The 26,304-nt window shown below is 40.0% G+C and overlaps 1 protein-coding gene across 1 annotated transcript; it reads left to right on the plus strand.

Moving 5' to 3' along the window:
* The first annotated feature begins 398 nt into the window (after nt 1-398).
* On the plus strand, nt 399-25,993 carry FAM180A (family with sequence similarity 180 member A). The gene is made up of 3 exons (XM_080593801.1): nt 399-700; nt 24,187-24,287; nt 25,142-25,993. Exons 1-3 carry the CDS (start codon nt 625-627, stop codon nt 25,481-25,483), a joined length of 519 nt encoding a protein of 172 aa, XP_080449927.1. The 5' UTR covers nt 399-624; the 3' UTR covers nt 25,484-25,993.
* Nucleotides 25,994-26,304: the final 311 nt, after the last annotated feature.

Raw genomic sequence — 26,304 nt, forward strand, 5'->3', positions numbered from 1 at the left:
AGAGGAAAAGGCCAAGACTTGTCTCACAGAACTGAAGTCTAAGTACAGCATTATATGTTCCTAATAAAGGAGTGATTATATGAATCACAGTAGCAAAATGTTCTTGCAGAGCATATGCTCCACTCCCTGACTTAAGTGTCCAAGTGCAGCTGTACATCATTCCAGAGGAGCTTTCTGCCTTAGATGCAGGTTAATGTACAGCCCCCTGTGTTACAGAGAAGTAGCAACAGATCTAGCACTCAAGGGTGTCCTTTAATGAGGTCGCTTGTGGCTGTTTATTGGACAAAAATAAATTCCAACTGGCCCATATAACAAATGAAAATCAACTGCAAAAATGTAATGATATTTATTCACACAGCTGCCAGCAAACTCACATGCACCATGAGTCATTCCAGATGTGGATAAAAACAAAGTCTGTCTGTGAAAGTAAGTTTCCTGATCCCGAGGAGACTTGGTTTGGGAGAGGAGCTGCACACTGACTTCAGCTGCACTCGGAAGATCAGACAGGTTCTCCTTCAAAGGGGGAGGGGGAGAGGAAAAACCATTTATTTATTCCTGAGAAGAAAGGAGGTAGAAAATAAAGAAGCCAATACATAGCTAGACATACGTATTTTAAAGAAAAGGATGCTTTGGAAGACTTTGTTGCTGCTGCTATTCTATTACAGTGCTCATGCCACTGTGACGTACAAATGGAGCAGAGGTAAGATTTAAGCATGAAAAAAACATTTAAGAGAAAACTTTGAGTTTGTAGATTTGGTCTGTAATAATCTTCCATTTTATATATGTGTAATTTGATCCTCACAGATCTGGAATTTCTTTTCTCCTTTAAGTGGGTCAGTTAAATAATTACATAGACAAAAAGAAAAATACACATGCATAAGTGAATAAAGGTTAAATTATTTATATATTCTGTTATAATAAAAAATACAAGATATATCCCAAGAACCAAAATTATGGTTTTTGCTTACTTTCTTCTTTCTCTTTCTCCTTTTTCTCTTGAATTAACAGAAAATACAGGTCATGAAACCTTAAAGCAAAAACCTTTGCAGCCACAGGTGGCATGATTTTCTGCTCTACCAGGCAGATATCTGGTAACGGGAAACACAATAAGGCACAGATTGTGCAGGATGCTTGTGACACTGTGCTGGTAGACTAGCACACACAACATATAAAAAGATACCTAGGGTGTTATCAGGCTTCGATGGCCAATGCTACAATACATAGTCATGATATATTTGTATTCAAGTGTGTATATTTGTATTCAAGTGTATTCAAGACAGTAACTTATGAAACAGTTTGGGACTATTAGACTGCATATGAGATGCTTGCTTAAGAGCTAGTGAGGGTGGTCTTTCCCTCCCAAAAAGGATTTTTTGCTTCAGATACTGACATTTACAGATTTTTAAAGGAACTGGAGTCTGTTAAGTCAACCACTCAGGTGCCCTCTCCTACCTTCCAGCCCCAATCTTCCATTTCTTTCTCATTATAATTCCTTTCTAATCTGCTCTTCGGACTTGGTTTGAATTTTTTATGAGAGGCAAAGTCTGAATTCAGTAATGAAGAGATATACAATTCTGTTAAGTCTGTACCGATATTTAATTGTTCCTTACAGTCTTTGGGGCTTGCTGACAGGGCATCGACCCGAGACTCACAGTGTCAGGTTCTTTCCTTGGCTTTTACATCAGCCTCTTTAATGATACTGGATGAGTGATTGTGCCTTCACATACCTCACTTTCTTGTGACTGTACAATAAAGGTAATGGCACCAATTACCTTCATGAAAACCTTAATTCTCTAGATAAGTGTTTGTCTTTCCAGTGAAGACATATAAAAAGGTCATGAAATTAGAAGTAGATTTGCATATCTGAAGCATATATATATATGTAACATATATATATATAACATATATATATATATATATCCTACCTTTTGGAAGAATGAGGACATCCTATTTATGAAGGGGCGGGGGGGAAGGTGGGGGGAGAAGGAGGAAGGTCCATTTCCACAAAATAGTCACTACACAATTTAAGGACGTTCGTTGTTTGCTAAACCACTTACTTCAATTAAAAAACAACAAGACAACCTTCAAAGAAACCCATGCAATTATTAAAATCCAGTTTTAATCACCATGAACATTTAAAGGAAAACATCAGAACTCTGTTCTTCTTTTTGTGAAAGCAGATTATTTTCAAGCTGGAATCTCTACAGCTTGTTTTTTGAGACTTCAGAGGGAAAAGGAGATTCATTCACTGTTGTGATTAGGAGTCTAATACTCACAAATATTATATAGAGAGACCTTCTCAGGAAGAAACCAGACTTCTCCACAGCTGATGGAACTGTGCAGATGCAAATACGTCTTAAGGGCATGACTCCTTCAACAATAGCTGCTTCAGAGTACCTCCACTCCCTTAAATTATCTATGTGTCAGCCTAACCAATCCCATCCTATTCTGCAGTATCAAGGAGGGGAAAAGCACCATCCTAAGTTATGAATTGCTCAGAAACCTCAGAGGAAATTTGACTGAGTACCGAGGCATGACACACCCTTTTGCACACTCATTACCCTTCCCTCCCTCCACAAATGACAAATGACTTTTGTCTGGATTAAACCTCAGTTATTTAAGTCTTGTCCAACTCCCTATCTCTGTTTTGCAATAGAAAAGCAAAGACAGATCAGCATCTGGTGTGATGGAAAAGAAATACAAATCTGCATATCAGCTCCATATTGACTAGTAGTCCAGTTTGTTTACAAAACAGTTGGACAAGGAGTCCTGCTTTTATTACCAGCAGTTTTTGTTTGTTTGTTTGTTTATTTTCCCAGTAGAAATGATCAGTGAAAATTGGATAAAGCAAAGTCTAGCTTTTAATTAATTCATTTTTTTCTTTTCACTGGGGGCATCGGGGCACTTTGGATGTCTACGCCCTGTAACCAAGTATTTAGTCTTTGCTCAAGAACAAAGTCATGTGAGGAAAGACGATTGTGCTTGTGCTTAGTGGTGAGTGGGAACACCAGTCTGCCACCTCCCTGTGCTTTTATGAACATTAGTAAATGGAAAAAAAAAAAAAAAAGCATAAACAAATCTTAGGTTGTTTTGTTTGTGTTGGGTGTTTTTGTTTGTTTGCTTGGCTTTTTTGTTGTTGTTGTTTTTCTTTTTTACTCCCTCATTCATTTGCATTAAAAATGATACACAGTCCTCAGCCTGCTGAGATCCAGCTGTGGACATTGGTACAGAAGTTACAGGCATACTTTAGTCACTAGGATAGACATGTTTAGAGTATTAAAGTAAGGATACTAAGTGAGCACAAAATGTTTTGTTTCATCAACACAGATTTCCTCAAGCCTTCTGTAGCCTTATCGGTATGATATTAGGCTCTTGAATTTTATAAAGTGCATGTTTAGGGAAAAAATATAATGTTAGGTCTCTAATGAGTTGCTTTCCCTATGGAATGGAAGAGGTGAAGTGATATTAATTTCTGAAAGGCCGAAATAACAATTGCAGTCCTTAAAAGATGTGTTTGTTATAGAGACCAAGCAACAAACCCTGCCCTTTGACAATAAATAAATAAAAACTAACAAACAAAGAAAAAAGACACATACTGCTTGCCACCCAGTTGCTTTCTTCACACTGCTCTGATGAGCATCAGTATGTTGAAGAGCAGAAGTGAGCTTCAGATCTGCATTATAACAATTGCTTATTCCCTGAGGGGAAAACCCAAAGGCAAGTCTTGTTATACATTTCATCTCAGCTGGCAACATTTGCTTTAAGGGCTTCCTAATTCAAATAAACAGCACAAAAACAGTAGCATGCCTGTTATGTGGTTGCTTGGGGAGTGAAGACAGTGTGATTCCTTGCAGTTGTGGCTTCTTGGACAGCGAGAAAGAGATGCAATGGTAAGTGGGGGCTGGAGAAGGAGATACTGGAAGACAGAAAATTGAAAGACACAAAAAAAGAAAACCTTAGTGAGGAAAGGATATATTAGCTATATTAATACTTATGAGGTTTCATGCTTTTGGGAATGGCTATGCTGTGCCCTCCAGACCTTCAGCATTATTACAGTCACATCCAGATTTATCTGATCCACTTTATTTTGTACCTCTAGTGCTCAGTGAAAGTCAAAAGGTTGTTCCATAACACCAGGTGAATACTTCATTCTCCTTAGAGGCTCTCTGAAGAAACAGTTACTTGGAAGAACAGAAGGCCCATCCTCCTTGATTTCCCAACAGTGCAAACCTTTAGTATTTGCTCTAATGTTGTGGCAACTGAGTTTGCGAGTTTGATGGAGCAGCTGATACATGAAAAACTCTTGCAGGCTGCTTCTGCTGCAGAGCTTAGCTGCAGCAGGCTGGTAGCTCTCCAGCGCAAAGAGAGGGGGGACTATGCAGAAGAGAAAGAGAGACTGGCTGATACTAGAAACCCAGCCAGTCATTTTGTAAGGAAGCAGAGTTTAGCATTTTCTATGCTATGTGATCATTTGCTGCATACCAGGTTGCTGGTGATTTTACCACGTGGAAAAAAGATGAAAGCCTTGGAATTAGGGTATGCACAGCATCTCCACACCTTTCAACCTTATTTTCCTCTCTTCCACCTCATCTCTTATTGCACTGTTATGGCCAGGTACTCCCAGGCAACGTCTGGGATTCCACCACTGACAGTACTGCTTGTTCAACACTTTTGGCTTGGATGGTGTGAGCAAAGGGAATGTGGCTTGAACACAGAATGTAATTATGACACAAATGTTCAAACACACATATTCACCTAGCAGACCTCAAGGATACCAAATTATGGTTTTGGCTTCTTTAGGACATGTTGAGGTTTCCAAAGGTCTGGCCCAAGAGTAAAGGCAAATTGCACTAGCTTGACTGGGTACAAGAACTTTTTAAAGTGCAACATCTATTTAACTTCCTTTGATTTTCATAAAGTTACTGTTATCCAATTTATAAAATAAGTATTGCACATAAAACACATATTACCCATGCCTGGCTGTGTAAAGTATGTTTCTTCTTATGGATAAAAAAATATTTACCTTTTCTCCGGCTCCTACATGGTCACTTGGAAAATTACCTCAGCTGCCCCGACTTCCCCGCTTGTAGGACCCATTCCACTGACCTTGATCCACTTGATCAATCTGCTGTGGATTTTCTTCCCAACTACCTTGAGTCTATTTCAGCAGCCTGTACCAATTCCTGTGAACACATGTTTATGGGCTGGAATGTCCTGGTTTGGGGGTTCATTTGCCTGATGCAAATCACTACCGCACTAATGATCACAGCTATACCTGTAAAGAGAAGTAGGCACTGTGTGAAAGGGATTGAAATTCAGAAGAATTATTAGCTTTGAAGACAAATAACCCGAAGAAGACAGCTTTTATAACTATGCTTTTATTTCCTCAGTTCCCTTGCAAAGAGTTGTAGAACAGATGAGTGTAAATGCAAAGATCTAAATAATAGATCTTTGAAAAAAAAATCCCACACTGTAGTAAGTAGAAAGGAGTCATTTAAAGACTGTTTCCTGCTCTTCAAGAAATTAGAAGTAGACAAAGACAAAAATATGTTTTGAAGCAGGAAAAAAAAAAAGGGAATTAATGAATGAAGGAGGCAACTAGGACATCTGCATGGCACAGTGGTGTGCAGAGCAGAGATCACAGACCCAGGGTGGAGGCGGCACAGCACAAGGCGATGAAGGGTCCCTATCTGGAGTCCGACCAAGGTGACAGTCACAATGTGGCATGTCCCCAAGGGAATGAGCTGTGCCTTTCAGCAAGGGTCACCTGTTTGGACCTCGTGCTACAATGATATGGCCATACTGCGTCTGGCTCTGACATGTCTGCCCTACGCTTTGCTGTGCAGCACAGATGTGGTCCTCCTGTTCCACTTAGCAAATCCCTTGGACATCAGCCACAGTGGGAGTCTGAAACTATAAAACAAGGAACTATTGCAGGAAACAGTAGGGAGTAGACTGAAGAAGGGGCTGAAAAGGGATTAATTCTTTGTACCTGTAAAAGCTGCTCAGTGTTGCAAAATATAGCTAGACTACAATAGCCCCTGAATGAATTTAACCTGAGAAGGATAAATATCCAATAGGGTAGGGCTGCAACTGTAATCAAAATCCTTTCTAGCATGTCCTGATTTCCCAAATGCTCCTCTAGAGGTAGTCTTAATTAATTTAAGCTGTATGGAGTATGATCCATGAATCAGGATTCACTGTGGATACCTGACGCTGAAAGACATACAAAGGGTGCTTAAAAAATCAAAGTTTATAATCTCTTCTAGGGCAATGGTGCTAAACTGTGATGATATCAGAGGAAGGATAGATTATAGTTTTTGCATTTTAGTAAGATCACAGGTGGATTTTGTACTCTATAAAATCAGTCATGCTGTTAACAGGGAAGGATCTAAGTGATTCTGAGACTCCTATCACCACAGAAAGCAGCCCAAAAATGGCTAAACCTTACAGCCCATATTGTCATAAATTGGTTGACAGAATCAAGTTAAAAAGGAAAAGAGCTCAATAATTTTAATGAAATCTAGGTAAAAAACATTAGAACATTGAAAAGAGTTATGAAGTAGAGCAGTTTTCAGTATTTGCTACACTAAGTGAGAAGTAGAAGATGAAAGTGACCCAGTAGAATCTTCTCAGTGATCCCAGGTCCATCCCAATACTGAGGACTAGTGAGCCAGTAAAACACATGCTGTTACTTTCATTTTTTAAATTATTTTTTCAGGATTTCTGCATGCCCCACATGTATTCGCATAGGTCACAGATGTAGAACTGCCATGGGATCTGGATCAGTACACACACTCTTTATCTCCCAGCCAAAGGACAGCTCAGAAGAACCTCTTGCCATCCAAATCCCTCCTTACACTTTCAGACTGAAACAGCTCTCTTCATCTTACTTTTATCAACCCAATCGCTGCTCCAAATGCACACTATTAAGCCAATGCTCTCCTCCACAGGCGAAGCAGCTCTGTTATGAATGAAATAACTCATCTACACTTGCAAAGACTGTAGAGCACTCTGTGAGTCCTATCCTGATTATCTTTTACTCCACTGCTCTGGCCAGAGACCCCACTAATACCTGACCTCTTGCAAACAAACATAGGTTAAAAATTTCTCTTCTCCAAAGAACTTTCAGTGTAATTAAGGAGAGTAAGTGTTAACATCCCTTTTCTTTGTGAGGCACAGAGTAATTTAATCATTTGCTCTGGGTTTCTTCAGGATGACTGCATGTGTGTAGTCCTGTATATTGGTTAGTGATGATTATATATTTTTTTTTTCATGTTTCTGAAGCATAAAGTGCTTTTCTTGTTTCCTTGGGTAAATCATTCCAGATTCAGCAGGAAGGTAATGACTTCTCAGGCAGAATGAAATCCTGTCAGAAGCACTGAACAGTACAGTGTCATTGAAGAGAAAGTCAGCAGGTCTTAATGAACATCATCAGGCTGCAAAGGCTCTGATTACTCAGATTGTGACAGGCAAGATGTAAATCACTGAGGTAAAACATGGAACAGTGGAGTAATTAACTCTGCTTGCAAAGCCAGTGCTCAGGTTCAAGGCAGGACAGGACTTGTATGCTGGGCTGCAGTCCTGGAGACTAAAACTGGACTCTGCAAAACCATGCACTCTCCCTCTGCACCCCACTGAAGGGAACATCTGAGATGCCGAGAACCTAGCAGGATGCATGAACCCTGAGTTTTTAGCAAAACAGGGAGCCATCAAGGTATCACAAAAAGGAAGAAAAAATCAAACAGGATGAACTACAAGTAACATTTGTGCGAAGACACACAAACATATATGTGGTATATCCGTCACAGCATACTCACTCATTGGGAGACATTATACCAGCCTGAGTCTGCATCCCAAGTCATGGGGCTCCCTGGCCTATTCAACATTTTATCCTTCACCAGTAGTTCTCTTTAACCCCCCACCCTCAGGTGCTGCAGACTGCAACCATAACCTGGCTTTTTTTTGCCTTGCTTCTGCTGCTATTGTGGCAAGCAGAGCTCCATACTGGGCTTGAGGCTAAGAAGAATGCAAGGAGGAAGAGAGCAGAGTTAAATAAGCTCCACTATTCCCAGTTTCCACTAACATTCCTTTCCTCTGGTGAAAGCGTATGTGGGGCCTTTCCTGGCTCAGCATGCTGGCTCGGTTTGGCAGCTCCCCAGTTCCCCTGAGATCAGCACGCATACCGCTCATCCTCTGGAAATTCCTCCCTGGCCACAGAGAAACAGGTCACCAGCCAGGAGCTGGGCTCCAAACTCCAGGAGTCTCTCTCTGCTCAGAAGGAGCCAGGTGGGTAGCTGAAAAAGAGTTGCTGAGAAAGAGAAAAATAAGCTCTTCAAAGCTCAGAGGTTATTTGGGAGGAAATGGGGTGGCAGAAGGGCAATGCTGTCCTGCAAGCACTTGATGGAGACCCAAATGCACAAGGTCTTCTGTGTGACCCACCCACACCCTTCCCTGGAATGGCTGTGGGGGAGCAGAACATTTAGGTTAGATTTTGCCTAGTTGTGAAGAGAGTAAACTGCTCCGGACTAGTTGTGGATATCTGCTGAGATCCAAAACATCAGGATTTCATCATTTCCATCTATTTGGCAGGTGGTGGCATACCCCAAATGGAGATGACGCTTCTGATCTCTTGTCTGTTTTGGAAAAAGTACAGACTTTCTAATCTGACAGGACTTTTTTGAGTAACTGAGAGGGAAACGAGAAGCAAAAGGAAAAGGCAGAAATGCTAAGAAAGAAAGAAGAGAGAAAAAGCTGAAGACAAAGGTAGCAAATTGGAGGAACTGGCATGAATGAGAGGAAAAGAAGAAAAGAGAGGAAAAGTTGACAGAGAGAGAAAATGTGATAAATGTGGATGGGAAAGAATAAAGCGCAGATTTGCTTAAGAATAGGGTAGCATTCACCCCCTTTTCAGTGTGATATGCATCCTCATTTGAACCTGCTCTTCAACAGATGTCCATCTGTCACAGCTGGTCTTCATCTTATCTGTCTACTTCTCAGGCTCATGGGCTGGCTGCATATATCTGCCTTTTCTCACATAAGCAGGACCCACATTTTCTTGTGGTCCTCACCGACCTGCCAATGCACCAGGATGGTGAGATTCAGTAGTCTGGGCAATTCACCACTGGTCACAGTGTAAAAGGTAAAGTTACTGCTGCTGAATCAGAAAGGTGTCAAGGTCTCCACATATCTCCTTTTGTTTGCCTCTCTCTGAGCTTTTTAAACTACGTAGGTATGAAAGGAACTCTTCCCCACTTCCCAAGAAACAGCCTGTTTTTTCCATGGAAGTTGCAAGAAGGTTTCTCTTTTACAAGGTTATAGAGCTACAGCATTCCCCACTAATACCCGTCATCTTCTCCCATTAACATCAGTCATAGCAGCAGTGACACAGTGGCACATGTCCCTGTTTTCCCCCCATCAGTCCCTGGAGAAATGGAAGCCAGTTCTGCAAGGCCTCATTTTCCTCCCTGGTTTTCATAACGCTCACAGCCATGACATTATGTTTTTGTTTGTGCCTGGCTCTAAAGAGGCACAAAGTAATTTTTTTATTGAATTTATTTATTAAATGCAGATTCTATGTCTGAGAGAACTGTTTGTGACTTAAACCCCCTCCTAAAATAAAAGACATTTAACGCATGCTTCATTTTCGTTTACTGCTATTGTTCATGACTTGGCACTGAACAAGCTCCATTTCCAGTTAAATACTACTTGTAGACATCCTAATATAGTACAGCATGTTTTAAGTGAAACCATTCATTTGTCATAGTCACAGCAGCTTCTGGTTTTCTGGATCGCCATGCCAATTTGGCAGAAAGGTTTGGAAGGTGATAAGTCTAACAATAAAAACGTATATAAAGCTGGTTTTATTGCTTTCTTTCACTGGGGTTTTTACTAAACAGAGCTCAAAGGGGCAGACTTAGCTCAGCTTGTACTTAGTAAGCCCAAAGATCAGTTGGGTCCACACAAAAATACCCAACAAGTTTTCCTCAGTTGTGTGCCCCATTACAAGAATCTCATACAATCAGGCCCAGTTAGGCCCAAGTTGCAAGGGGAAGTGTCAAACAATAAGAATAGCCCAAACCTACTTTCTGTCTCAGGTCTGGGGTTCTTGCCATCATTGCCTAACCCTCCTGCCTTTCTGCACCAAGTCCCGGTCTCTCACCATGCCCTGTCTCTCCCCAGAATCAAACCCAGATGCACAAAGACAGCAGCTGCTTGGCTGAGGCCTGAGCAACACTGAATACAGTGGATGGAGGGAATCCTCCGGGAATGCAGGGAGCTGAGAGGAAGATTCAGGTATTTATCAGTGGGGCTGAGAAAGGCAAGGCAGTCACAAGCCACACATCACACAGACTGAGGGGTTGTCTTTTCAGGGTGTTGTATTTCTCACATTCACAGTGAGGAAATGTTGTGGGCTCCAGGCTCCAGATTATGAATAAGTATTTCAAGAGTCTACCTGGTATATAGCTAACCATGAGAAATTACATTTCCCTAGAAAGACACTTTTTTTTTTTTTTTCCAGAAATAGTATTTAGGGAGCAGGCTGTTGGATGTTTGCTGGGAAGTTCTGGATGCCCTTCAAACCCTGAATGACTAACTACATGTACCACAGACCATCCATCCAGCACAGATCCTCTTATGTCAGCCCAAATCTCTGTGCGTGCTGCTCACAGCCAGCACTGTCCAGCTGAGGTGAAGTCTAAAGCAGAATGAGATGTTCATATATTTCCTACAGAGGAACATATGGGGACTCAGGCAAAATAGCACCATCAATGCAGAGCTCTATTTCTACTTGCACACATTTGCCAGTGAGGTAAACATAACCAACCCATCATGTGTGTTAAATACTCTATACTCATTCCTGCTTTCTACTCACTGGATCAAAGAGATGTGTGCATCATTTCCAGCTGGCTTGTTCACTCCTGATTGAATTCATGCTGCCAAACAAGACAACTGTCAAAGAAACAAATGAGTCTCCCCTGACACCTCTGCATGTAAATGCTGCTGAACCTGAGGCTGGACTTCAGCACCCCCTGAATGCCTGCTTGCTGAAGTGGAAAAGAGTGCTGGTCCTTCAACAGGGAGCAGCTATTTGAATATATTTCATTTTACTTGTCTGTTTTCAGACTACAGTGCATTTCTTTACAGGTGCTTTTGTTGAAAAAATAAAGCAAACATTATTTATATGAAGTTATAAATCACCTTCTGAATGTCCCTTTCACAACAGCCTAGAGTGCTGTCTGTAACCCAATGCAGCTGCTAATCCAGTGTGTCCTAGGAGCTCAGCCAGCTAGTTTGCATTCTACTTCATCTTTAATGTCTGTGCAATGCTTAGAGGTCAAAATGGAACTTAAAGAGTACTGCGGCTCCCATTTAGAAACATAAATATGGGGACAAGTTGTCCCTACCTCATTTTGTGGCCATGTGAAATGTCAATCTACCACTATAAATAATTAGTTCGGTGTGTGTGTTGTGTGTGCTCCAGTACCTCAGACAGTGATTGCCTCGAATCTATAAGGTAGACCAATAATAATATTCCCATAATATGACAGAAGCAAGTTAGATGATGATGGCATAAAATGAATATCTATCACATGCTCAGACCTAGATGATCTCTATAAGCTTCCCTAGTGATCATCATTACCACCAAACTGAGGAAGAAATGTCATGCAGAATTATCACACAACGAAGTCTGGTTTTCATGAAGAGTGTTTCTCTAGACACAAGACCACAGAAGTCAGAATGACCTAAAGATTTTTCATTAGCAGCTTATAATGACAAGCAAATGAGTGTAAACATACTGGCAAACTTTTCTAAGCAAACATATTTCATTGTGAAAGCATCAAATTGTTCAACTTAGTGAATCCAGGAAAAATCCAGGAAAAGGCAGGTTGATATTTACAATGTATCACAGCAACTTGCCTAAATTGCTCTTCCACAATCATAAAAATGTCTTCTCTTCCAGTTCCTTCATACAGAGGAGTTAAAATGAAGAATAAATTCCCAGCTGGTTTCAGTCAGCAACATGCTAGATGTTTTCACTGGAAATCAAGTCTTCCTTCCTTACTCCAGTTTTACTCTTCCTAAGTATAGAACATGAGATCATTAGCATTTTTTCCTTAAACATTTACTTAGACTATTTTCCTGGAAGCAAAAATCCATTTTACAAGTTCAGCTCAAAAGAAGAGACTGTACGGAAAGGAAGAAAAGCTCTGACTAATATCCACAACAAACTGGCAGGGTACTGTTGCCTGGGAGCCATTGGGTGATGACATCTGTAGGTGACAGGAGAGGGAGCAGCAAAAGATGCTGAGATTTGAACTTTCATTAATTTCAGAAGCAGCTGTCAGCATTTGGTTCCTTCCAGTTCCTGTCCTCAGAAGACAATGTATTTGAGTAATTTTGTTGACTGTAAGATTTCTGGAAGCCCGAATCTAACCTTCTTCTCTTCCTGTTGATTCCAAACATGCCTTTCACAGCACAGGGCTCTCTGTGACCTGGCTGCCCACAAAGGAGCATCACAGGGCTGGTAGTGCTAGTTCAGGTCATCTGAGGACCTCGTCCATGGTGTCCTGCCTTTAGCAGTTTGCAGCACTCAAGGTTCTGGCAGGACTTTCTGTATTTAATAGTGAATCCATTTGTACCTCAGTCTCAGCTTTATTTCAGCAGATTGTGAAACCTGAAAGGTCTAGAAATATTCAGATTTTAGGAGAGTGTGAAATAATAAAGAACAGTAGACAAAGGACAGCTTTGTAAAATGGAAATCCCATATATGTGTTTGTGGAGCGGGGGAGGCAGCTATAAAAATAAATAATTTTGCATCCATCCTTCAGATTACTATGTTTCTGACAATATCACAAAGATTGATGAAATTCTGTTGGCCCACCACTACATCTGCACACAATGAAATCCAACAATTATATTCTGTTATATTTGAGTTCTGTTAATTATTTTAGTAATATTTTCACTTAGATGCAGAAAATAACAAAATAGGGTCCAGACATTCATGCAGGTGTGAACTTGACAAAACAGATGCGTTCTTGTGGTAACCCTCCCTCACCACTCCAGAAGAGACATGTGGTCCCTTCTGGCTCTTCAGCAGGGATACTGCACAGGTTTTCGCACTCCGTGTTCTGCTCAGGTGGCAAAACAGCTGTACCAGTTCAGTTCAGAAACAAAGTGAATCCATCTTCAGCTCTGTTACATTCTCAGATGTCTTTTTTTTTTTTTTTATCTTCACTACTAGAAAATACACAATGTTTTGAAAACGCATTGCTTCCAGAAATAACGTATTTCTTCACAAAAAGGATATGATATCCCCCTGGTTTTTGTTTATTGGGCAATGCTGATTTATACATTTTCTCTATCCAGCACATATTCATGTCGTTAAGAAAAATAGTAGCAGGTGCACTGACATTTGGAGCTCAATGAGCAGCTGTAAAAACAGCTGGGTCTGCCTTGGTTTTGAAGAAAAAGTAAAATCTTGGAGCACAGGAAGCAGAGAAGTGGGATTTATGTATTCTCCTCTTACTGATTTACTTGAGCTTGGATGGGAATTGAAGGAAAGGGGAAGAAAATTCTGATTTTTTCTATTCTGAGGGAGAAGATATGATGAACACCGTAACTTTTATTTGTCCTTGGTTTTGAGCTGTGACATTGATACCTAATGAGTCTGAGGAGTAACTTGTCATTTCACACGTGTGCTGCTATATGTGGGTGAGAAGTTCATGCACAATTAAAATAATAGATAGTTTGTTATCAGTTTAATAACTGTTCCTAGATCCACAGTTAACTTCTGGAATTTATTTGCTGTTTGAAGGTATTCACAAATGGCTTAAGTGAATTATTGTAAGGTCCCTATCATTTCTTCTGTTTTCCTTTCCCTCAGCTAACAGTTCCATGATCTCAGTGGGACAGTTCCCACACAATAATTCACCACAGGACAACACAATCAGCACCAGCACTAATCCCTCGTTATTTTTCTTAATCTGCAGATCACATATTATGATCATAATATAATGTATTATGATGTAACATATATATTATGATCATAATATCATGATCATAATATCATATATTATCATATATCATATCTTAATCTGCAGGTCATATATTTTAAGTCAGTAGGTCCATGTATTTTTAAATTTGGACACCTGCACAGAATTTTGTACAGGGGCCCTTTCAACAGATCCAGTGCACTGTGTTTCGTTAATGCAGAGAAGGCAGACAGATTGAACTGGAAAACATCAGGAGACAGAAATCTAATTCTATTGCTAGCATGTGGTAGGGGACAGCCATTCTCTCAGTTAAAAAGGCAGGCTAATCTTGAAAAGAGCACGTAAATATATATAGTATTGGTTGTCTAGATAATATACATGATATTGTTCCTATTCTCTGAATAGATATTTTTTGGAACTGGCCAACAACAGCAATACATACTTCCACTGAAGAATCTGAGCTGTCATTCATGACTATGACAAAATCCATACTGCTCTCTGCTAGGTCTGTAGTTCAAACCAGATGTTTGATATTTTTTCTCAGCATTCATTCTTAGAATAAATTTGAAATATTCTTTGTGCCAGTTGAATTTACTCTGTTAAAAGTTCAGGAGAGTGTAAGCATAGAAGGGAAAGGAATGGTCAGTGGCTAGTGGTCCTGCAGCCTATCTTTATCTCTAGTAGGAGGAGTAACTGCACTGTGTGAGATGGCCATCCTCAGAAAGGAGACCATGAGCTTGGTGGTTAGATCAAGGGTGTGTAACCATGAGGAATGTCCTCTGCTTTTCCTAACCAGGGCTACCATCCATCCTTACATCATTCAAGAACTGGAATCATCACCAAATGTCCTAAGAGCACTTGGACCGCACTTTCACTGGGAGTTGCTCACAAGGAGGAGCACTGCTAGCGTAGCAGCTGTGATGGGAAACAAGGCAGCTAAAATCTATCATGTTTTTTTTTGGTTTGCTGTTAGCCTTCATTCACAACCAGCCAGATCCCTGACTTGGCTCACCGTGTGGCCACACGACGTAGTAGTGTCGGCACAAAGGGGAAGAAGGAGAATGTGGGGAAGGCATACAAGACTGCTTCTTGCAGCTGCAGCCATGATGAGGTCAGCCTCAGAGAAATCCTAGCTGCACAGACACCTTTGCCTGCCTAGAAACCAAGGAAGCCTGACTGAAAAAGAAATTACAACAAAAAGAAAAAAAAAAAGAAAGAAAAAAAAAAGAAAAAAAAAAAAGGCCTTTCATACTACTTGGTGCTGAAACACCAACCTAGCTGCACATCTTCCCTCCCTCGTTCCCTTCATGGGAGATCTGGAAGTAGACCTAACCATCATTATATCCCTTCACTTGTAACAGACATTTTCAAAGCCATTTAATTAAGATTGCTTAATGTTTTTCTCTCATACAAGAGATCTTGGAGAGAAGTTCCTGTGAGCAACGTGATACACATAGGGAAGGAAAGGTGGCCCTGCAATGAGGAAGGAGACATAAAGCACCGTTTCATTTTCCACCTCTGTCTGAAGTTTCACAGGTTTCTAAAATTGCTTATTGCCTCTGTGTTAGGTCTGTGCAACAGTGTTAGTATCTCCCTTCTTTACTGTTGCCCTTTGCTCATGTAGTGCTCACCATAGCCCATCCCCAGTTCCTGGGACTATGGCAGTAAACCGAAGGACACAACTTTTCACTTCTTCTTTCGTTTAGTTAGTGTGTGTGTATTTCCTCTCTCCATTTCTGCTGCAGCAGCTTTACTCCAGCACATTAAAGGCTTTCTTGGCTGTTTGCATGTTTTTTATGAGCATAAATAATTCTAGGGGGGGGACATCCTCTTTATGACCAAGTGAAGAATAAATAACGCAGCATACATTGCTCCAGGCCGGGAACTGGTAAAAATGCTGTATAATAAAAATTCCATGTGAGGCAATAAATTCTGAGACCATTTTAGTTGATTGATGCTAGTCATATCTTTCAAACCATCTACTTAAATCATAAAAGTTAAAATCTCCTCCGCCTCTCACAATCACAGGCTCAGGTGGACTGTTTCCTTCTCTAGCAGTCTCCATTTCTATAAACTGTTTTTTTCTTACTTATGTTAAGTAACTAGAAAGGCTATTACAATTCTTGTTTAATATAGGAACTCTGTTACACATTAATTTAATCTAATGTAGTCTAATCTAGTCTAATGTATCTCAGGATATTTATGAAGTGCAGAAATATAAAGTGGATTGGTCAAACTTTATGGAACTAAGACACCCATTTAGAAAATGTGTTTCTTTAAAAGTAGTTAAATAATAAAAATTAACTTTGGAAAAAAATGATTAGGTCATTAACTAAGTAATTAAATACAATCTGTTAATAATTCTAAGCTGATTTTTTTCCTCTTTTTTACTATTTTTTTTCTAAACAGTGTTACCTGTTACTGATTTTAGTAGGAAGATCTACTTCTTGTATCGTTATTGACAAAATTCAGACTTTCAAGATGGAGCTTTTTTCTTTTAACCTTCCATTTATAAGAAGAAACAAATCTCTATCCTCACTTTTAGTCAACGGGCAGATAAAAGGATGGATCATTGACATTATTAATTTTATTCTTAGGAGCTAAGATACCAATGATATGGAGCTGAAAGTACAGAGAGGAAAATTCTCTTGGTAGCTGCTTTTAAAAATGTGTTAGTTCATCTTGGTTTGTAATTAAAATGTCTTCTCCATCTCTCTGCTGTGTTCTCGTAAGGGGCACTGGGATTTCAAGTCCCTGTAATGGAGATTTTAATGTATTAAAGCTGGAATGCACAAGTTTTGCATAGTACTTGTTGTCATGGGAGCTACTTTTGTGAGTAACTGTAATTCCACATGCAGGTTTCAGAAGCTGGCCTATAGCACTGTGATGATTTTCCCTAGTCTTTCTTTTTTTGTGTGTGTGTGTGCGTGCTTGTGTGTGTGGTTCCCTTCTTTCTGTTCCTCTTATTCTTCCTTCAGCTTCCCACTCATTTTATTTCTCCTGTGCTAAAGCAAAGTGTTCAATCATTTCTAACACCACAGTTTTATGCATGAAGACAAAATGTCTGGAAGTATTAAGAAACATTGCCTGAGCACGCTCCATTGCAGTGCTGGCCAGTCAAAGCTCAGGTCTTTTCTTGGCCGAGAATGCAGGCCCAGGACAGTTTAAACACCTTATGGGTGATGAACCCACAGGGGACAAGACAAGTACAGGACAAGAAGTAAAGAAGAATGGGATTACTGCACATAAACCTGCTCATCATTATTTTCACTGCCAACCACACTCTTTCCATAGGCCAACACCATTTCACTTTGGAGGAAACAATGCTTCTCGAATCAAGATCTGTCCCAGACACAAAGTAGGTAGTTGCTTAAGAAAGCAAAATATGTATTGCCTTTGTATGACTGCAGAAAAGTAAGGACAGGAATTTCACAATCAACCTGAGGCAGTTAACTAGGGATTCCTGCACCAGCAATGGAGCAACTTAACTAAAACTAAAGCTCTTTATGTATAAAATATACTTCTTGGCTGGTTGTAAACTCTCATCAGTGAGATAATCAAAGTGAAACATGAAACAAAAAGCTTTCCTCAAAGGCATGCAGACTTTGAGACTCATGTCTTTTTCTCTGTAGTGTATAGTCAAGGAAAAGCATAGAGACCAAAGTCAAAGCAACACTTCTCATACACCATTAAAAAAAAATCCTCTTGTGAGAATTTAAGATATTTGCCCTAAGATCCAAGGCAACAGTGACCCCTGAGAACTGCCCAACAGCCTCCACAACAAGTTCAACAAACCTAGATCACTAATAATTTCTACATAGCTTTCTAATGGCTGCTGCATCTGCATATACAACTACCTTGTGGGCAGTGTTCAGCTCATTTGCTTTTGCAAATGCTTGAATTCTTCTTAAGTAAAGAAGAAAACAGAAAATCTGTTATCAGCTTATCAACAAATATCTTCTCTTGACAGGATGCTCTAGGTATGCTGAGATCCATTTAGTGCAAATCCCAGGCAGGTGAAAAAAAAATGTCATGATACCAAGAAAATTTCTAGCTCCCCAATGGAATTAACATATGCTCCAGGCTGATTAAGAGCAATCTTAAAAGGCTTATGCGTCTGGCAAAGGAGCTATTTTCTCTCTCTCTCTCTCTCTCTTTTTTTTTTTTTTTTTTTTTGACTCTTGAAGAAGCTAGCATATATATATACATGTAAAGGGAAAAAAAAAAAAAGACTGAGCAAGTTTACATATTTGTTAAATTTTCTTTTCTAACCATGTGATTTTTAGGCTACCACTGGAGTATGATTCAAATGCTGTGCTATGCTCTGTTTCTCTGGGCTTGTTATAGGACAGAACAAAAATAAAAACCAATGAATTAATTAAAAAAAAATTTTAATTAAAAATTAAAAATTAATTAAAAAAAATTACGTACTTTACTGAGCCATCATGAGCAATAACCTATCAAGTTTTACATTTTCATTTCCTTCCATGTAGTGGGTAGCGTATTTGTTTCCATGCACTCTGAGAACTGAAAAGTTCTTTTGTAGCAATAACCTTTATTCTCTGGTTTACTAATACAATGCATCAAAATAGAGAGAAATTGTTCTTCTTATAATATGGGATGCATTCATTTCCTCCCATTGAGATCTAGGAGTCCTGACTTCAAATGTCTTTGGCAAGAAAGGGAAACTTTTGCTCTGAGGAATCAAGTACTACAGAGCTTGTACCAGTTTCTCACTACTAAGCAGTGGTTGTGATCTTGTAGTAAGAAGATGGTTATGGTGATCTGAAAGGATATGGTTTTACTACAGTTGCAGGTAAAAATGTAAAAGAGTTTCAAAGATGGCTCTTCTTTTTCTGGTGCATTACTGCCTGTGCAACTGCTCTCTTCCTTGTAATCTCAGAAATAGGGAGTTGGTCTCAAAAATCTAGTGATGCCCAAATAAATGATTTTCACTGCTTTCTTTGGAGTCAGGCTCTAATAATCTAAGACAGAAAGACAAAACTAGCAGCTGCAGACTTGAATTTGGCTTGTAGAACAGCTCCACTTGGGCCACTGCATTCACATATGTCAATAGGCAAATGCTGCTTTCAGGAAGTCAAGCACAAGCCCTCTTGTTACTCTGCTCCTCTTGTCCTTCATTAAAAGGGTCCAAATGAAGCAATTAGATAGTCCTTTTCCATGACCCTGAAGTCAATCAAAATAATTCCTACTGAGTCATGATCCCAGTTAAATTGGGTTCATGTCCCAGGAACCCCAGGGAGGTGTACATGCTTTGCCAGGATGGCCCCCACAGGGACTGATTCATGCTCTTGGCTTGATACTTCTGTTTTTTGTTTTTTTTTTTTTTTTTTTTTGTAGGGGAGGAAAATGGCATTGATGACGCACAGACAATTCAGTAGTCTTGCTGCTATGCTCTGTACTTGTTGAGCAAGCACATCACAGTGCTTGAATCAGGAAAAAAATGCCATGAGCAGGAGCAAGTACTGGAAAGCAAAACCAAACAGCTACACTGTCACCAGTGAAACTGCATAGAAAATCTGGCTCACAAATGTCTATCATGTGGATACTGAGATCCAGAAAATCCTTGCACAGTTCTTAAAAGAGATGAAAACATCTTTAAAATAAATCTATTGACAGCTTCAGACTTGACATTACATTTAAGCAGTAAATAAGTCTCTAAGATGTTGTGAGCTAAACAGTTAAAAGCAGGCCAATGAGTTGGTGAACCCTGCCATAGCTCTTAGTAAAAAACCTGGGTAGTCCTTAAGGAGAAGTGGAGCTGAGCCAGCAGTTGTGTGAGAGTGGTCACACTCCTGCCATGAGCAAGAAGACGGGTACGCCTCCATTTCATTTTGTGGGGCACTTTCAGCTGCCCTTAGGACTAGACTTGTTGGCTGCCCACCACCTTCAGGCATGAGCAGTGGTGCACTCCAAGGCACAGATTCAGGCTGCTCAGGGTCAGGCGGGTGGGCTGGGAACAGGTGACCATGTTCAGACACACTGCTCTCATCTCCCTCCAGCCCTGAGGCCTCTCTGTGCAGTGCGGGTAGGCAGATCTGGGAACACTCCTAACACCTCTCTGAAGAGGGGATGCAGAGGAGGATGAGTGTCAGTACACAGATATGTAATAGAAAATGTTTACAGTAATATTAATCAAAACCTTATTTTTCTTACCTTATCTCCATGTATCGGAAGCTTTTCATTATGTGACCACTCAGCCCTTTGCACAGAAGCACCCATAACTCAGTTGGAGATCTCTCAACATATTTGTAACACAAGTAAAAACTACAAATCAACAGCAGCTTATCCATTGCCTTATAGCTCTAGCTTGGGCCTTCTATGGCAGTACTGACTGGGGATCTCCTCTTCAGACATTCACAACTGCTGCCACTAAAATGAATTGTCCGAATCATCACCATAAAATAATGCACCCTGTTCTGAATCTTGCTATGACATAGGGGAGAAAATAGATAAGATATGGTAACTCTTCAGGAGAAGAAAATGGTAAAGAGATGGTAACTTTCTTTTGAAAAAGAAAACTGTAAAGAGATGGCAACTCTTCTATTTATTGGTATTGCCCAGCTAACTTACATCAGATCTAGAAGTAAATGCAGGAGGAAGTAAAATCAGCAGAAAAGTTTTAAGTGGAATTTGTAATCACCAAATGTAGAAATTAGCTGCAAATTTTTATCTGTCTCAGCTTTTTTTGCTAAACTTACGTACATGTTAATTTAGTGTGATAAAAGTCAGAGAGTACTTGCTCTAAATGCTCACATGATCTCTGAGGAACTCGTGAATTCATGGAAAGGATGGTGGAGGCAGTGATGGTGGAAGGATTTGACTACTGTGCAGGAAGAAGGAGAAAGGAAATGACTGGAATAAAATGTGAAGCAGGAAAATCAGATCACCATGACAAATACAAATGAGCTCAGAAAGAGTTTCTGAGTAAAGTTTGTAAGAACTGTAACAAAGTTTAATATGTTTTGGGAACAAGATAATGAGATCAGGGAGTCAGTGCTAGTCTGGCCCCTACAGAGGATGGTATGATTCTGATACGCATACAAAGCTGTTTCTCACAGTGTAGAAGCTCAGACCATTGTCCCTTTGAATCTCCTAAAGTAATATATAGTCAACCTGAGAACAGCATGTTAGGAAAACCCAGCTGCCTTTCAAGACGTTACTTGTGATTCTGCAAGTGTGTCAGTACTAAATCAATAATATGTTATTCAATATCCTGAGGACTCCTTAAGAGAGTTTTTTTCTGGGCAAACGGTGATGGGCTGGATCTGATGACTCCTCACCAAGCCCCACTGTAGGAACCTGCACTTGTCTGAAAGCTAAGAGCAAATAGTGTGGTGACAGAAAGAATAACAGCACTGAAACAAAATGACACAGACAACTTTTCCATGGCTCAGGGAATATTTGAGCTGTGAACCATCTGCATATGCATAGGTACTTTGTACACTGGGTCTGGTTCCATTGAAAAGTCATATAAAAGAGATAAAAATGAATCATCACCATTATGGACTGGATTTCTGCCAGCTGCTTAGAAATTAGAATTTTAATTGCCCAGTAATAAAAGTTTTAATTACTCAGCAATTAGTGTTTGAAGTTTCAAGTCCTTCACAAGCACTCAAATGCATTCTCCAGCTGCCAATAGTGAAAGATGAAATAGCTCCAGTATGTCTCGGTAAAGCTATGAGCAAGAATGATGAACATCAGTGATGGAGCAGCAGCAGAAATTGTGGATAGTTCCACAGTGCCAGTGGTCAGCCAGTTTGGCTAGGTCAAACCCAGGCTGTAGGAAAGCTGTGTTCTCTTTCCAACAGCAGGAAGCAGATAAGAAGGATTCTAGCAAGGAGGTTGTTACCAAGACAGGGCATATTGACTTTCAGGGGAAGAATGGACCTAGGAGACACCTGTCCTTTTGATCACTTACATCATTCCTCCCACAATCCTCCAAAAAGCTACTACACCAGAGCAAACTGAGCAAATCTGAGTTGACTCCTCACATGAAGGCAAACACACCTGCAGAGCAGAATTTGCAGACAGCTTTTGACGTGTCCCAAGCTCACCACCTCCTCAGCTGGGCCAGACAAGATGGTCAGGTAGTAAAGGCGTCATGGTGGGGGAAAGACTACTGCAGAGACCAAGTAGTTGTCTGCACTTCTGTTCCTTTACTTGGTGCATTCTCTCTTTCAGAATTTTAGTCACATATTGTGCAGGTACCATTCAGTTCCTTAAGGAAGTTTTAATCCAAACTCATATGGATTTGATATTAAGCACTGAGCCTTATATGAAGAACCGTGTCTTACCAAAATTTCATTACACCCAACACTGTAGGATGTATTTACAGTTAGTAGTATCCAGCTGCAGGATGTTTTTTGCAAAATAGCAAACTATTTTACCTATACTATATTCCCCCATTAATTCAAGTCCAAAATACCTTTTCCTAGATCAAGCATGTATTACTTTATACCTGGTATTATCCCAAATAATTTTCCATATGCCAGATAGCAAAGATCCTAATTAATTAAATCTCTTAGGGTCTGGTTTCTTTCTCATTGTATTATAAGAACTTAAACATCATTAACAAGTCAAGATTTAACAAAGTCAACAGCTGGAAACAGTCCAGGAAACAGGAATACATTCAGGCTACAGAGTTTAAAAGAAACTATAGATTTTTGATCTGCTTAGGTAATCAAAGAAGAAAATTCTCTGAGGAACTGTATGGTCAAGGAGCAGAGACAATTTTTCCATAAAATTAGAGTTACTGCAGAATTTTTTTGCATGTCCAGCATAGAGAGCTTTAAATAACATTGAGATCTTCTACAGGCAGCATGCAAAATCCATCACAAGAGCTTTGGCAAAAAAAAGACAAAATTGAGCTAGTTAAAATATTTCATGGAAAAAATATGGTAGATAGAGGGTGGGATGAAACTTCTCAGAAATTTAAAATAAGTTGAGTGTCCCATTAAATGTTACTAGTAACTATAGAACTGTTTTTTGTTGTTGTTGTTATTGTTTGTTTGTTTTAATATATTTAATTTGGGGGGGGTGGGATGGGGCAGGAGGGTGTTCATAACGCCTTTTTTTTTTTCCTCCTTGTCTAAACTAGTTACCAAATTTACTTAGTGTTCAACAGCTAAAGTTTTGAAATGAAGTTCATGAGAAAATTCACCAATAATCATGTCAGCACAGCTTTAAAAACAAACAAACAAACAAAGAACAAAAACAAAAAAAAAACAAACAAAAAAACACCTTCCTGTTTCCAGATATTAGAAGAAATCCAGCAAATCCAAACTATGGTTACCATATCTAAACATCAACATCCAAATCATATACCTATAAAATTGAACAAAATATTTTTTTTTTCCTGAACTCCAAAAGGAGTTTACAACTCTTACTAATACCTAGTTAGTAACTCAAAGCCTTTTGGTGGTCGTCTTCCAGCATCAGACATTTTCTGTGCTCCTGACTGCACAGTTCATTGTTTCTGTAAATGTTTTACCACACTGGGGTGCTGGGTTCAGGGGATATATGTGTGTTTTATTTTCCTAAGAGAATATCCATAGTGCATTTTGCAACTGTGAATAAATGCCTAACTGTGACAGACTGGGCTGTGTCTAGCTATAAGGCTGTGTAGTATTAAGGTCATAATAAATTGGGATTCACCTCATTGAATTTAGCTGTCTTGTTCAAGCTGGTACCAGGCTTAATGAAGAGACATAGCAATTTCAAAAGGATGAGTCACTCCTTCCAGACATAAATAGCCAGGACAGATGAGGTAATCTACTCTCTGGAGGTGCTCACTGTCAACTAAAGAGAGATCAACTTTTAGACAGCTGAAACCAGGAGAAATGTAGGTCTTAGAAGTGTGACAGCAGGAGAATGGCCTGAAGAACATAGGCTGTATGGAGGGTCAGTATTGGCTTCCCATTGCAGAGCCAGGAGAAGAACACAAGTTTCAGGCTATATTGTTGGTGCAGTTGTCATTACTATTCCTTATTCTGTGGCTGCATCTCAGAGTCCCAGGCCTGGATGACAAACCACTCTGCGCTGGGCTCTCTACAAATAAGGAACAGACAGTTAACCTCTAACTTGATTTTTTGATTACAGTCAAAGCAGTCCATGTGGCCCATTTTATTTACAGTGAGAAATCATACTTTCCATAATTATTTTCCAGCTATGCTTTACCCAGCTGCTCAGCGATTGAAGAGGTCCTCAGCTGCCTTCCTTAATCCAGTGCTACAAAACTCCTTGGAAGACGTGGTCCTGCTTTATGAGGTTCAGTATATGGGAGCAGATGGTTCCTCTATCTCTAAGCAAGACTGGGGTTACTTTTCATAATGGGGTTATCCATCATATGTCTTCATACCTTTACTAATCCCAGCTTTAAACCCATTGCTGACTATATAGTAGTTTACCAAAAGGGAGGGAAGAGACATATAGACACCAAATGCAGCTCTTTCAGCACTTAAGCAGGCAGCAGCTGCCTGCAGTACCTCAAATGTGGGTTCTAGCTCACTCACAGGCAAAGTGAAAGACGGAGTAAATGTCTCTGAAAGTAACTTTCTTCCAGAACAGTTATATATTAAAAGCACGATGTATTTTAATTCTTTGATCTGAGTCTCAGTCCCAAACTAATTGTCCAAGCTATTAAAACAACCAGTATCAATCGCTGCAGAGTAATCCCACAGGCATGACTCTTTTACTTCAAAATTATTCAGGTCCCCTCTTTCCCATCAGTGGAGATTGCAGATGTAATACAGAGTCCAGAGCTGCTGTCCCTGTGAGTGTAAATGAGCTTTCCTAGTTGTATTGCAGTCCCCTCCTCTCTAATCCTCACATAGCACTGGCAGCAACCTCTGCCTGTTTTGGACAACAGGAGACTACCTGATTTTCCTCTTCCTCTCTCCTTTCCCCATAGCCTGTCTCTAGTTTTCCCAGGTGGGTAACAGAGGAGTCCAATATTCAAATAGAGACTTTCTGGTTTGCCACACCACCAGGCAGTGCTCTGAGAGGTTTGTCTCCATTTGACCTGTAGCAAAGACCTCAGAATACGTTGTTAATTTGTGTTTGCTTTGAATAGAGTCTCTTGGAGAAGATAAATAGCTTTCTGTGTTCTGATTTTGTACCAGTTCCTTTTATCTGAGCTTGACATTGACAAGAGTCAGAGGATCTCTATCAAAGATGAGGAACTGGCTTCACTGAGGAAGGCTGCTGAGTTTGACACCATCTGCAATGAGATTATCCCCAAGAGCATCACAGAGATCCGCAGGCTGAGTAGCAGGCTGTCCTCCTACCCGAGGGTCCTCAAGAAAGAAGACTTTGAAAGGACAGTGCTGACCATGGTCTACACAGCCTACAGGGCTGCTCAGTCCCAGGGGCACCAGAAGGACACTTGGGTTGAATCTTTTGTCAGTCTTTACAAAGCCCTGAAGCACGACCTGATGTTCCCATACAGCAAAGAGCCATCATAATGGGAGACTTGATACAACAACTCAGCCATCTCTTCTGGTTGATAAGGGACACATGTAGCACGTCCACCACTTTATTCTATAAAGAATTTAATAGCCTGCTTCATGAAAGATTATTTGTTTTCTAGCTCCCTCTTGTGGAATCGACTTTATAGATACAAGTTAAATGGGGAAAAAATGTTATTTTCAGTCCCCAAATTTTGTTTTTGTGCTGGCTTAGAGGCATGTTCTGTGACTGGAAAATAAGGGAGTCCCAGATGGGTATGCCCGTATCTAATCTGTATGTTTCCTATAAACAATACGTAAGTACATGATGCTTATGCTCACATACTTATGTGTATGTGCTGGAAAATGCTGCTTTCCTAGCTGGGAAAACAAGTTCATATTTCAGCTGCCCAGTAAAAGAATATTAAAAAGAGTTGCAAAGGTCCTCTGTGAAAGGGAGAGGATTCGTTACTGTCAGCCTCCAGAAATTATGGAAAATATATTAATTCCAAATATTCTTGTAAATAAGCACTGTCTGACTCACTTCATTTGGCTGAGCCAATTTTTAATCACAATAACATTTGTAGAAGACAAAGGGCATTGTGAACACCAGCAGCAAACAATGCCTGTGAACATATTCCCTGCTCCCCAGAACTGCCCTTCCAAACAGTCTGCAATGACTCTTTCACTGTTTGCACATGACTTTGCTTCTGCTCCTTTGTTTTTGAATAGAACGTGGATTTGTCCTCAGTGGAGTCAAAGGCAAAACAAAAGCCCTGTTTAATTTAACAATGACAATATTTTCCTGATTCTATCACTTGAACACATATCATCTAAAC

This window comes from Anser brachyrhynchus, assembly GCF_964034855.1.
Source record: "Anser brachyrhynchus genome assembly, chromosome: 1".
Lineage (NCBI taxonomy): Eukaryota > Metazoa > Chordata > Aves > Anseriformes > Anatidae > Anser > Anser brachyrhynchus.